The 12,080-nt window shown below is 36.8% G+C and overlaps 1 protein-coding gene across 1 annotated transcript in view; it reads right to left on the minus strand.

The window, feature by feature from the left end:
* Positions 1–238: 238 nt before the first annotated feature.
* Positions 239–12,080, minus strand: part of SEC24A (SEC24 homolog A, COPII coat complex component) — a 25,950-nt gene continuing 14,108 nt past the window's right edge. Inside the window, exons 11-23 of the mRNA XM_009285919.1 lie at positions 11,678–11,796; positions 10,587–10,642; positions 10,064–10,270; positions 9,633–9,753; positions 8,865–9,023; positions 8,166–8,339; positions 7,653–7,763; positions 7,086–7,261; positions 5,437–5,574; positions 4,644–4,748; positions 4,411–4,503; positions 3,740–3,843; positions 239–3,329 (exon numbers count right to left, since the gene is read on the minus strand). Of these exons, the coding sequence (XP_009284194.1) occupies positions 3,215–3,329; positions 3,740–3,843; positions 4,411–4,503; positions 4,644–4,748; positions 5,437–5,574; positions 7,086–7,261; positions 7,653–7,763; positions 8,166–8,339; positions 8,865–9,023; positions 9,633–9,753; positions 10,064–10,270; positions 10,587–10,642; positions 11,678–11,796 (1,678 nt within the window). The 3' untranslated portion in view covers positions 239–3,214. The remainder of the gene's footprint in view (positions 3,330–3,739; positions 3,844–4,410; positions 4,504–4,643; positions 4,749–5,436; positions 5,575–7,085; positions 7,262–7,652; positions 7,764–8,165; positions 8,340–8,864; positions 9,024–9,632; positions 9,754–10,063; positions 10,271–10,586; positions 10,643–11,677; positions 11,797–12,080) is intronic.

The following is a 12,080-nucleotide window of genomic DNA, read 5'->3' on the forward strand; positions in this document are numbered from 1 at the left end:
GTAGGACTGAATAACAATGCTGACTGACAGAGATGCTGTGGAGGGACAAAAAATGCCAGTGACAGAAGTAAAGTTTGAGTCAGCTGGAACTAATTTTCTCAAATTCCCTCTCAGTATGTATCACCTAAATATTACATTTTAGCTAAAAGTAGAATTTATCACTTGTTGGTACATGGTATTTATCTCGATTGGTCAAATACATTACTCTATTTATAAGAAAGGGCTGATGGACTTGCATGAGTTTTCAATTAATTTTATTGAGTAGCCAAATCTGATAAATTAGCACAGATAAAATAAGCATTTGCATGTGTTACAAATGACTTTTTACAGGAATAAAACAGTGAAAATTACAAACTGTAAAAAGGAGGACAAGTAAATCCTGTCTCAAATTCAGAAGGGGGAAGATTTATAACTTCATACTAAAGATCAAATGTTTGAGTTCAGAAAACAAAGATTTAATATTACAATATTATACACTACTTTACAAAATTAAATTTACTATATAAGGATTACATCCATAATAGTAAACAGAACCTTAAAATCACATTTAATGGTCCCTTATTTAACAGCCATTCTGCATCTTTGATTAAATTCTGTTAAGAAACTATTTCTAAATAAAAGTGAATCATTCTAGTTATTGCAGCACAGTCTATGTGGACTTAGACTCAAATATATTAAATTAAAAACAATAATGAAAGCAAAGTAAAATGGATGGTAACAATGTTGGCTGAACACTAATGTGTCAAATACAGAAATAGTTTAAAAAAAAAAAGTCTTCAACTAGAAAAATAGAGTACATTTGCAGTGGTAGAGTTGTCGTGCTGGGATCTAAGTACCAGAGCCACTCTTGCCTATTTTTTGCAGTTCATCTTCAGCGTCCTCACTTTTCAGTTGTAGGTAAAAATGACACATCATAGGTAGTTTGTGTGTTCATCTGTCCTGTATTGCCCTTACAGCAATACAAGGTGAACCAGCAGGCTTTTCCCACTGCGAGGGAATAAACTAACGAAGTTCAATACAGAATTTCTTCCAAAGTGAAGAGAACTCCAAGAGGGTTCATCTGATTCTTGTTTATAATATTTTGCTCTGTAAAACTTAGGGACTCCAATTCAAAGTTGTTAATTGCCACAAAGACTGACATCTTTAGCCATTAGTCTGGTGTACATAAAGCAATGAAGCCATCTCCAACATTTATGTTTTTAAAAAAAATAAGGGATATAGTAGCAAAATACAGTCATAGTAAGAAACAGACTTTGGGTGGGCTGTTAGATGCAAGGATGATTTTCAACATCTGAGTGATAATATATCCAAAACACAAGTTTTAAGTCATAACCTATGCAAGTGCATAGCTTCCATTTATGATTTAAATGAAGAGACCCCTTTCCCCTGGATGAAAATCAGACTGTCAAAACTTAAAAAACCCTCTTCACTATGACTAGAAACTGTGCAATTCTCTGAAAAGCTGTTCAAGTAAATATACTGTTTGCTATGGAGACAGCAGACAGGGAAGCTTAAATTGGTTCTGTAATAGTCTTTTCATGCTATTTTAGACGTTGTTCTGAACTTTAGCTTCTTGTGCTCAAGCAACAAGGACAATTTCCCCAAAGAAACTCCTCCCCTGAAGTAAGGCAACTCCTGACAATCACGTGCAGCTACAGCCTGAAATGGTAGCAAATGATTACCCTATGATGTCCTTTGACATTTGTATCACAAAATGTAAGTTATCTAGCCTAATCACAGTACATGTTTGACCACTTATAAGTGTTTCACCTGTTCAAGTTACTTGCCCCAGGAAGTAGGTTTTGCAAGACCTTTACGTTTACCACTATTAAACAAAAAAGCAAACCAAGATTTTTCCGTATGAAACACTTCCACAGGCATAGGGATACAGTAACTTAAATAATCTTTACCTTGGTAGCTATCAATGATAGCTTAATCTCCAAAACAGAACAATTATCAATACACCTTTATAATATGATTTAAATATTTTTGTATATAAATTTTCACTTCAAGTCCAATGTCAACTTCCATCTGTAGCTCTGGCAGGGATCTGAGAGTATTTATGGTGTATTTAAAGCTTTTATTTGGTGCACACTGGCTTTGGACCTAGGCTCATTACACAGCTGCAGTAAAAAAAAATTTTTGAAAGCTTCAAGCGTGTCTCAAACCATAAACAAATCTTCAAACACGATATAATATTTTTGTCTTTGGAAAAATAATTTCTTTTCCAATTTTAATGTCAGAATATTCAATGTTGTCTCCAAACATAAGGTTTGAAGTGCCGTCATACAAACTCGCTTCAGAAAAACACTAGATTTTAGGGGCCTAACATTCAGTTAATGTAAACAAGAGCCAAAAGCCTACTAAACGTAAACGAAAAAATCTGAGATAACCTTCCTTGCCCTTCCCCTCCCTACACCATTCACAAACTGAAATTAAAACTATTTATTTTACTGAAGAAAAACAAAGCTTGCCATATACCTAAGTCTACTTTTGCCGCTGACTCAGCCACTGACTTTTTAAAATGGGTCTCATATAGGGCCCGCTCCTCCCACTCTATTTTTTAATTAGAATACTGACTTATTAAAAGCTTTAACAAATTCAGCCATCTTGTCCAGGTTAAGCTTACCTTTAGTCCTATTAGCCATAATCCAATCCAAGCACTGGATTCTACGCTTCATAAAGTATTTGTTCGTTTCACAATGAACAGTTGTTCATTGCTACTTTAAGCATTAAGTTGAACATTGAGATGTTCTGTCTGTAATCACTGGGTGCACTTAGAAAGAATTTCCCTGCAAATCATGATCAGTGTTGTGAGGTTTTATATCTAGCAGCAAAAAAAAAAAAAGCAAAGTTACAGAAATATACATTTTGAACAACAAAGAACTCTTTATTTTACAAAATGTATTTCGCCTTTTCAGTATTGCCTTTGTAAATGTACTTCATGCTGCAACTACTTACAGTAAAAACATGATTTGCAGCAAATTAAAGGTGCTCAACCAGTTCCAATAGTTTGATTTTTTTAAGGTACAATATTATGTAGTTGCACATTTGATTCTCAGATGTGGTCCTTTATTTGCTTTAGTTTGTTGAAATCACAGTGAGAACTTCTCATCAACTGCCTCAGGCCACAGATTTAATGAAGATATTACAAGCACAACTGTTCTTTACTGCAAAATCTTTCCTCAAAAGAAGTGAGCCAAAGGCTAGTGTTTCATTTATTCACTTGCTGCTGTATATGAAGGAGGAATTCATAGTAAGATAAGGCTGATTCTGTTCTGTCTTCAATCATATTTTGCAGAAAACTTGATTTCAATGGACTGTCGTCCCTTAAAAATGAAAATATAAGTGTTTGAGTGAAATAAATATTTGCCAAGATCTACAGTGCAATGCATTAATAAAGTTACAGGTCAAGTGGCAAGATATTTCAAGAGCTTAAGGACATATGAAAAGAGGATCTCAAATAGCCCTTGTGATTAATCCCAACAAATGCACTTATCAGCATTTACTTCATTTATCTGCCATTAACTAAAGATTGTTCTGTGACATTTAGTCTTTTTTAGTCTGTGGAAATTCTAATCGGAGACAACTCGTAACAAGTCATATCTGTTGTCAAATCTGTTATGCACAGCATTCACCATTGTTAAAACTTCCATTAAGAAAGTTCAGTGTATGATATCCAAATATGTATTGTTAAGAGGTCCCTAAAGAAGCACAAAGACTGTTAAAAACCACTTACTTTATTATATATAGTATAGGAAAGAAAGGTCTCTGTTCTCTCAGCCAAGAAATGAAAGCTATTGTTCTGATGGATTCTGCAGTTTCAAGTTCTGGGAGATGTGTCTAAGAGGCAAAGGGTATCATAAATACATGCATGATATTTTTCAGAAAAAAACCAGTAAAAGGAACACTTAAAATAGCCCAACTCTATCCTAATCAGGTATAAAGGAAACCCAGACAGATAGTTTTGTGATGTATAGTTTTAGACTAGCCTCCTTTGAAAGGGCTTGAAACAGTCAAATGCACTAAACTGGTAAAAGCAATTGGCTATCAGAACAGTGATGACTGAGCTGTGATCGATACCTGTTTCACTGCAGAAACCGAAGGATTTCCCACTAACCCACTGTCCTTACTATTCCCAGGTATTCTCAGTCTGCTCCCACAGTTCTGAGAAACTTAACCATTGCCAGCCTCTTCTTACTGTGCTTCTGTGCTTTCATGGGAAAATCTATAAAGTTTTAGTCTGGAGAAACTCCAAGAGAGGCAATAGAAATTTTTTCTTTCCCTGAATCTGGATTTATAGTTATTATTAACTAAAGGGCTAATATTTGACTAGCGGTATTTTAGTTCTCGTGAAAATAATGTTCTGGCGGCATTGTACACCTGGTGTACAGCAAAGCAAGCACGTACCATGTTCTGCGGTATTGAGCCATAATTTGGAACTCCAAGGACTTGGCTGATAAAGCTCTGCCCGCAGTTCTTCCCAATCCACAGAAACATTACCTGAAAGATACCCAGCAATAACAACATTAATCCAATGCAAAACCACACCTCAGGAGTCTCCTACACATTTTGAGTTCTCAGAAAGAACGCATCAAGTAAATTTGGATACTTTTTAAAATCACCACCACCACGCAACTTACAGAGCCAGCATCCATAAGGTAAGCACCATCCCTACTCAACTTCTCCACTGACAGCTGGAGAATGGGTGGCTGAGGTATAGTTCTATCATTTATGTTAAGAGCTCCCTAATGGAAAAAGCAAAAAGAAAAACAGCAGTTCACATCTTGATGCATTGAAACAGGCAGAAGAACAGAAGATTAAATAAGAATAGGATGTATTACACTGAATACTGAAGGTGGACCCTTTTCCTCAGTTTAGTTCAAGTCATACTTCAAGTGCATAATTTACTAATAAATCTCTTAATGTTTTATTTAGAGAGAGCGTATTTCATCAACTTAATCTTAGTTAATTAGTTCTAGAACTGGAATATCAGATTTCTTATGTACAAAAGATGTGATTTCTAAAATTAGTTAGGCTCTCACATAAACATTCTCTCACTGTTCACAGAACTACTTTGACATTTTAAAATAAAGGAAGCTACAGAGGGACAAAAAGTTAAAACATACGTTACACTGTCTTTATGTACATGTGATTTATAGCGCAAGATAATGACACAAGGCAAAAAGTGAAAAAAGTTAGAAAAAACCTTCCCCATGCATCCATAGCCAGAGCACAGCTTCTCTTCAGAATTCATCAGTCCAATCCCAAATAACAAACGCATAAATGCAACAAATGGGGAAATATGAAACAGTCATTTTTAGCTATGCAGCTTTAATGTGGAAAACTTGCGAGATTTTTAACACAAATTTATTTTCACAGCACACAAATCTTTGGGACCAGACAAACAGACCATGTAGCAATGCAAATACTCACCTCATCTGTGAGATTATCAACTCTGTACAGACTGGGATGTGTCATAAGCATGAGGTAAACAAGGGGCTGATTTTTCACTTGACACATGGTAAAAATGCGTTCATCTAAATGTGCGTTCGTCCCAGTTTGAAATGCTTTCTGCAAACAATCAGGCATTTAATTTGACCGTGAAAGCAAAGTGAGATAAGCTGAATTTAGCACACCATCTCTTGTTTATTTCTAACTTACTTAAAAGCCTTAGAGTTGAGCCATAAGTATTTTCTCAAAATATGGTACTTTACCCCTGCTATTTTACTTCTCCATAGTTCTCTTCAGTGTTTCACATACAAATCATACAATTCTCCTTATTCCCATTTCTGGGTTCTAGAACTTACCGTGACCTTGCACCATCAATCCTTTCCAGTGAGCACTACAGCTGAGATGAAAGCATCTTGAAATATATCTCTTCTAACATACACCTCAAAAATGCCACTCGATGGAATTTGAAAGAACAAATATTGGAGCTGTTTACAATTGGCTTCAATGTACAGAATCTTAGGTAATTCTGGAATTACAATAAAGACATAGTCCTGGCTTGCTGGGACAAAAATACCCCAGCTATAACTGAAACAAGGGCTCGCTCCTCCCACTTGACTGGGTCAAACAGTTACACAGTCTTCTACATGAAAAAGCTCAAATGTCATTATGAACATGCTGGTAGCAACATGCTGGTTAATTCCTTATCAAGAGGTATGAATCCGAAAATTCTCTCTAGAACAGAAAGGCAGCTTGTCCAACACTTGAAATGACTTCTAGTATAAGCTCAGGGAAATCCAATCAAAAAATACTTACCTTGAGCAAATATTGTGAAATGCTTTAAACCTTTTGCAAGAACAGCCAGCCAACTACCTCTTTGCCAGCCAGCTAGCTCTCTTAATCCACACTGAACTGCTATGTGGATCTACATGTCCAGAAATGCACAAAAATTAGATTCTTGAAAAAACACTCTACCAGTACCCTTCCAGATTCTCTAGACTAGTCAGTGTCTTTAATATTTTCCTATTCCCTTGCTTATACCACTTATACTTTTGTTTTTATACACACTTCTAAACTCCCACTCGTCAACTAGATCATTCTCCTTAGTGATATTCTTTAAACATCTTCTCTATCCCCTGTTGCTCTCCTCTGCAAGCAAGAGCAGAAGGCCTGTCCATTATTACCCTGATACATTTGCTCCATAAAATTCTTCAAATCCCTCTGTTTTTCACAACATAACAGACTCCCAAGATAAAACCACACATTCACCACCTGTGAAATCACCTATTACCTGCCCAGGCCTGAGAAACAATTAAATAGGCTTTGTTCTACATTGACCTTCCTAGTCATCAAATTCTGGGGCGCAGAGAAATGGAATTGTTATCTTGAGAGAACTTTGTGCAAGAAGGACCGTTCTCAAATCCGTAAAATATCTCAGTAGTCTAATGGCAAATTGCAGGAAGACTGATTTTATTAAACGATCTAAATGAAGCAACTTCTCAATTTTGAGTCCTACAAAAATACTGAAAGAGAAGATAGATGCTATTTTGTACATCAAAGAAATGTCCTTTTACTTCAGGTTGACATGCCAAACAGACAATCATCCTCTTGCATGGCTTCCTTTTAACTCTTACCTGTTTTAAGAGTGCCAGTACATAAAGCGGAAAGAGCCGTAGGGAGTAGGGGGCCATGAGACCAGGTTGTTGAATGCTTAGGACTGATGAACGGTAAGCAGATAAAGAATCTATCACTGCATTGACCAAGGCATCCCGAGCATCACTCAAGGTAGCAGAAACTGATCGGTCCACAGCTAAAAAGAGCACAAAGCTCAAATAAGAGGCTTTTCCTCCCTTGGTAGAAATACAGTCACATACGTTAACTTTTCTCATTTTAACATATACTTCCATGCATCTTAATAAGCTTTTACTACACTATAGAAGTCAAGACAAGTGATTCAGAAAAAAAGCCAGGGGCCCACGATGATGCACCAGACTAAGACTAAGTCCAGGTGACTACACACAACTATACTGATACTTTACCTAAGCCAAGCATTAAAAAAAAAGACCTCTTTGGTTTGTAACTTACAAAGCACTCTTAGAAAGAGAGACTCTTTTCTTCTAACGTTACTTCCCAGAGGATTACTGCTCAGAGCTTTAGGGATATCATCCATACGTATCCAGACAAGCTCTTATCATGCTTACCCATATTGGCTAACAGCCCAGTGATGGCTTGTACATCTGCCCCTAGGTAGACATCACTCAGTGTTGTTACAACAGGTAAGCACATAGTGTGGACACGAATTCGTCTTTCACCTGTAAGAAAAGAAAACTGTAGTCTCCAAACACAACTTTGGTTTTATGAAGCAATACAAGAAATGCCACTGTTTACTCAATAGCAAATTAAGATTTAATCTAATTTATCATACAAGTGGTGAATCAGGCCATTTCCAGTAGCATTTAAAAACGGTTAGTTCTCAGTTTCTGGGTTAAGTCTACCTATTTTCAGACCAGAACTAAGTTTCCCAAGAAACTTCTTGGTCTGGAAGAAGCAATAACATCGACAACATGCAGTAACACATCACAGCTGTGAACTTGATATTGGATAAAATAGTTGGTGTAAGTTTCTGCAACTGAATTGCAGCTGATAAACGAACACAAAAAGACGCACCTGAATACTGTACTGTTAATGCAGCTAACGCTACCTGTATATCTTACCTTTGCTGGATGTGTACAGGAGAGCTGACTGAAAAGAAACAACTTGCATATCGGTAAGACTCTCTTCTACTGACATTTGCACAGCATATCCCGCATCGGGATTTACATTGGGTAATGACAACAAGTCTGTAGATCGTACGAAGAAGTTCCCATGGAAAGTATGAATGGAAAGACCTACAAGATAAGCATTGTATTGAATCAATTTTACTTTTATAGTCGTGAAGTACAGACACCATTTACACATCTGCCATCACTGTTAGATGGCTCTGTATCAGAATGTTAAGATCCTTCTCAACGAAATAAAGTATCTTCAGGAAAGGTAAATATCCCAAACAGGCAACTAATCCATAGAATCCACAAAGCCTAGTAGAAAGCAGGAATTCGGAAGTTAAATCAATGCAGAACAGTAGTAAGTCTCTAGACTATAAAAACAGTCCCTTGTTGAAATAGCAGTCCAGCAAAATCTCCAGTTTTAACCATCGTAAAATGGAACTTGGATGCCAGTAAAGATACTGCAAAAATACAGTCTTCAATAAATGGTCCCATTCCTGGTACTGAATTTTACTTTTCTAATCTTTGTCTTTTAACCATTTCAGCTTACATAACAGCCAAAACACCAATCAAAACATTCCCAAATAACAGCAAATGCCCATGTCCCCTCCGCTTCCCCCCCACAAATCCAAAAAACTGTGTTCAAACCTTTGGTGCATCTTATCCTCATGACAGCCTCAAACCCAATCTTTCTAGTTAAATATCGTTTCAGTTCCTTTTGCAATTTCTCCACCTGGACAGGGTTGTGTTTATGATGGTAAGACTGGTAGTAATAGACACTACCTGCAGAATACCTTGATATACAACCTGAAACGAAAACAACATACATTGGCAGAGTGCAGTCAGTTGCTGCTGTGGTCTTTAAACATACTAGTTGAATGCAATATTCCCTTTCATTATTAAACTGTTCACACCTGCAAATAGCTCTGTTACACAGTTGCAGACCTGCATACAGAGACATAGATGTAACACAACTATATGTTCAAGTATGTATGTAGTTTCAGGTGTGAAAGAATTCTCCATTGGCCTGAAATTACAGGTACTTTGTCACTTGAAAGTTTGGTTAAATGGAGAAAAAAATAATTAAAATGCTAATGAAAATGCTAATGAAGCTTACTCTAAAGGTGTTTACACTGATGGTTAAAAGGCATAAAAGAAGGAAAGTATTTCAGCCACTTATACCAGGATCACAAGAATCCTGACTCACTAAGGGAGAATATGAAAACAGCTAGGTTAAATCAGGAAAGACTGAAACATTTCATTCTATTCACTGTCATTGCTCATCAAGGATGAATTTGCATCTTGACACACTAGATTCATTCAAATCAGGTTCATATACTAAATGTTAATGTAGATTCTATGTATTTGCCAAAAGTACAAGAATTACACGCCCCAAAACAGCTTAATATGACTTACCTAGAGAAGCCAAGTCAGAACATTGTCCACTAAGAAGAAATAAATCCACTGCAACCTGTTGCCCTGAGCAGTCCAAGGCTAACTTCTTGTAAAAATCAGTCGATGGTGTCAGATGTATGTCCTGTTAATACAATGGAGTGTTAGAAAATACAAAGGAAATTCAAACAGATTAACACATTTATTGCCTGTTTACAGGGACGCTAATAATTGATTCTCCGTCACTGATTACAGTGATATCTTAATAAAAAAATCAGATCGTTAATCTGTGTTTATAGTGTTTGGGGGGGTTTTTTTGTTCTTTCTACCGCTTTAACAAAGGAAGGTTAGCTCAACAAGAGAACAACAAAACTAACCCAGAACAGGCAATTCCAGAACCACCTACATGTACAGAACGGGGCAGTCAGTTCTCTCAACCTTTTTGCTTTTCTAACCTTTGCGGTTGCTCTTTGGTTTGGCTCTTCTCGTGACTTTAGTGCTCCCATTCCCACAGATGGAAGCTGTGTCTGGAAGACAGAGATTCTACCTCCAGTGGGGGACATCAGTTTAAAGGCAGCCTGTAATGCAGGCCCCAGAGCACTCTGAGTTTCCAGGGACTTGGTAAACATCTGTGGCAAGGTCCTCAGCAGATCTTGAATTAGCTACAATTGAGAAAACAAAAGTATTAAGACTAGGAGTCTTCGGAGTTGTCTTCTTTATAGAGCTGACTGCTGAACATACATAAACATGGATTAACACTTCTAATACTAAGGTAGTAAAGAAAAAGCCCTAGCAAAAGTCAAGTACTGTCTTGTTTCAGCTTGGCAGAAGTTTACAGTCACACAGATAAAAGACCTCTTTTTTCCACCTCAAACTTGGCATTTAAACTGTAGGTGTTAAGAGCATTAAGTAATCCAGAAATTATCAAGCATATCCCAAACTATGTGAACATCACTAGTTACTTAAGGTAGTTCTTACCTCTTTATTTTCATTTAAATTTACTAGTAAGTTTTCTGGCATTGGTATAAATACATCTGGAAGGAAAAAGAAGTACTTAAATTATTTTTTTAAAAACACATCAAGCTTCCCCCAATTGTATTTGCCAACCATTATACCTATTGAAAAAAGAATACAGTATCAGTGTGTAAACTCAGTTTGTAAACCCATTCAAACATAATTATGTGGATTTCTTTTTTTCTCATAAGCATACCTGTGGCTGGAATGCCATGTTAGAGTAGCAATTGACAGGGCTGAAGGATAATCAAGACTATTAAGTAAAAACACATAGCGACGACTTTCTAGTGTTCATTCTGCCCTGCCCTAGAACATACGGCGAAAGGTGACTTGAAACTAAAGGCAGAAGAACAAACAGTAAGCATCAGTCACCACAGAATCTGTAGCAATTTACCAAGCATCAGTATTTGGGATCATAAGAGAAATCTAGGTAATTGTACAAATTAAACTAGAAGTTCGGAAGGCTGTCTTCATGTTTTTAGTCATGAACAGCCACAGCATTGCTCAGACATCAGGGGCTTCATAAACGAACACAGACATATGCTACTTCTAAAGCCATTACGAGAGAGACTAATGATCTGATGTAGAAACTCCCACCAGATATTTTTTAAAAAGGCTGTCAAAACCAGCAGTCATTAGTAGATACTAATCACCAAATTTATTTCTGCGTACCTTCAATATCTGAAACTATAAGCATCTGTGGCTGAGAGAGACCTTCCTGAAGACTGTAGAAATGGATTGTGCTGTCAAATGTTATGAAGCCTATTTTTGTTCTAGTGTTCCCAGGAAGCCTAAAAATGAGACATATGGTATTCAGCAAGATGAAATTTCATTTCTGCAGGCTTTTTTTTTTTTTTTAACCATCCACTGCACCTGTCCAAGGTTGTTACCAAGTAGTTAGCTTAACAGCTACACTGCAACAGCTTGATTAGCTTAACAGCTACACTGCAACAGCTTGATTAGCTTAACAGCTACACTGCAACAGCTTGATTAGCTTAACAGCTACACTGCAACAGCTTGATTAAGTCATTCTGGAGAAAAAAAAATCTGCGTACCTTCAATATCTGAAACTATAAGCATCTGTGGCTGAGAGAGACCTTCCTGAAGACTGTAGAAATGGATTGTGCTGTCAAATGTTATGAAGCCTATTTTTGTTCTAGTGTTCCCAGGAAGCCTAAAAATGAGACATATGGTGTTCAGCAAGATGAAATTTCATTTCTGCAGGCTTTTTTTTTTTTTTTAACCATCCACTGCACCTGTCCAAGGTTGTTACCAAGTAGTTAGCTTAACAGCTACACTGCAACAGCTTTTGATTAGCTACAGCTACACTGCAACAGCTTGATTAAGTCATTCTGGAGAAAAAAAAAACCACCACAAAAAAGGAGTACAGGCACCTAGCAGACGCTCAAGAAATTTTTTAAGATTTAAGAAAGAAATGGAAGATAAGGAAGAAACAAG

Source organism: Aptenodytes forsteri, unplaced genomic scaffold (genome assembly GCF_000699145.1).
Source record: "Aptenodytes forsteri isolate BGI_AS27 unplaced genomic scaffold, ASM69914v1 Scaffold54, whole genome shotgun sequence".
In the NCBI taxonomy this organism is placed as follows: domain Eukaryota; kingdom Metazoa; phylum Chordata; class Aves; order Sphenisciformes; family Spheniscidae; genus Aptenodytes; species Aptenodytes forsteri.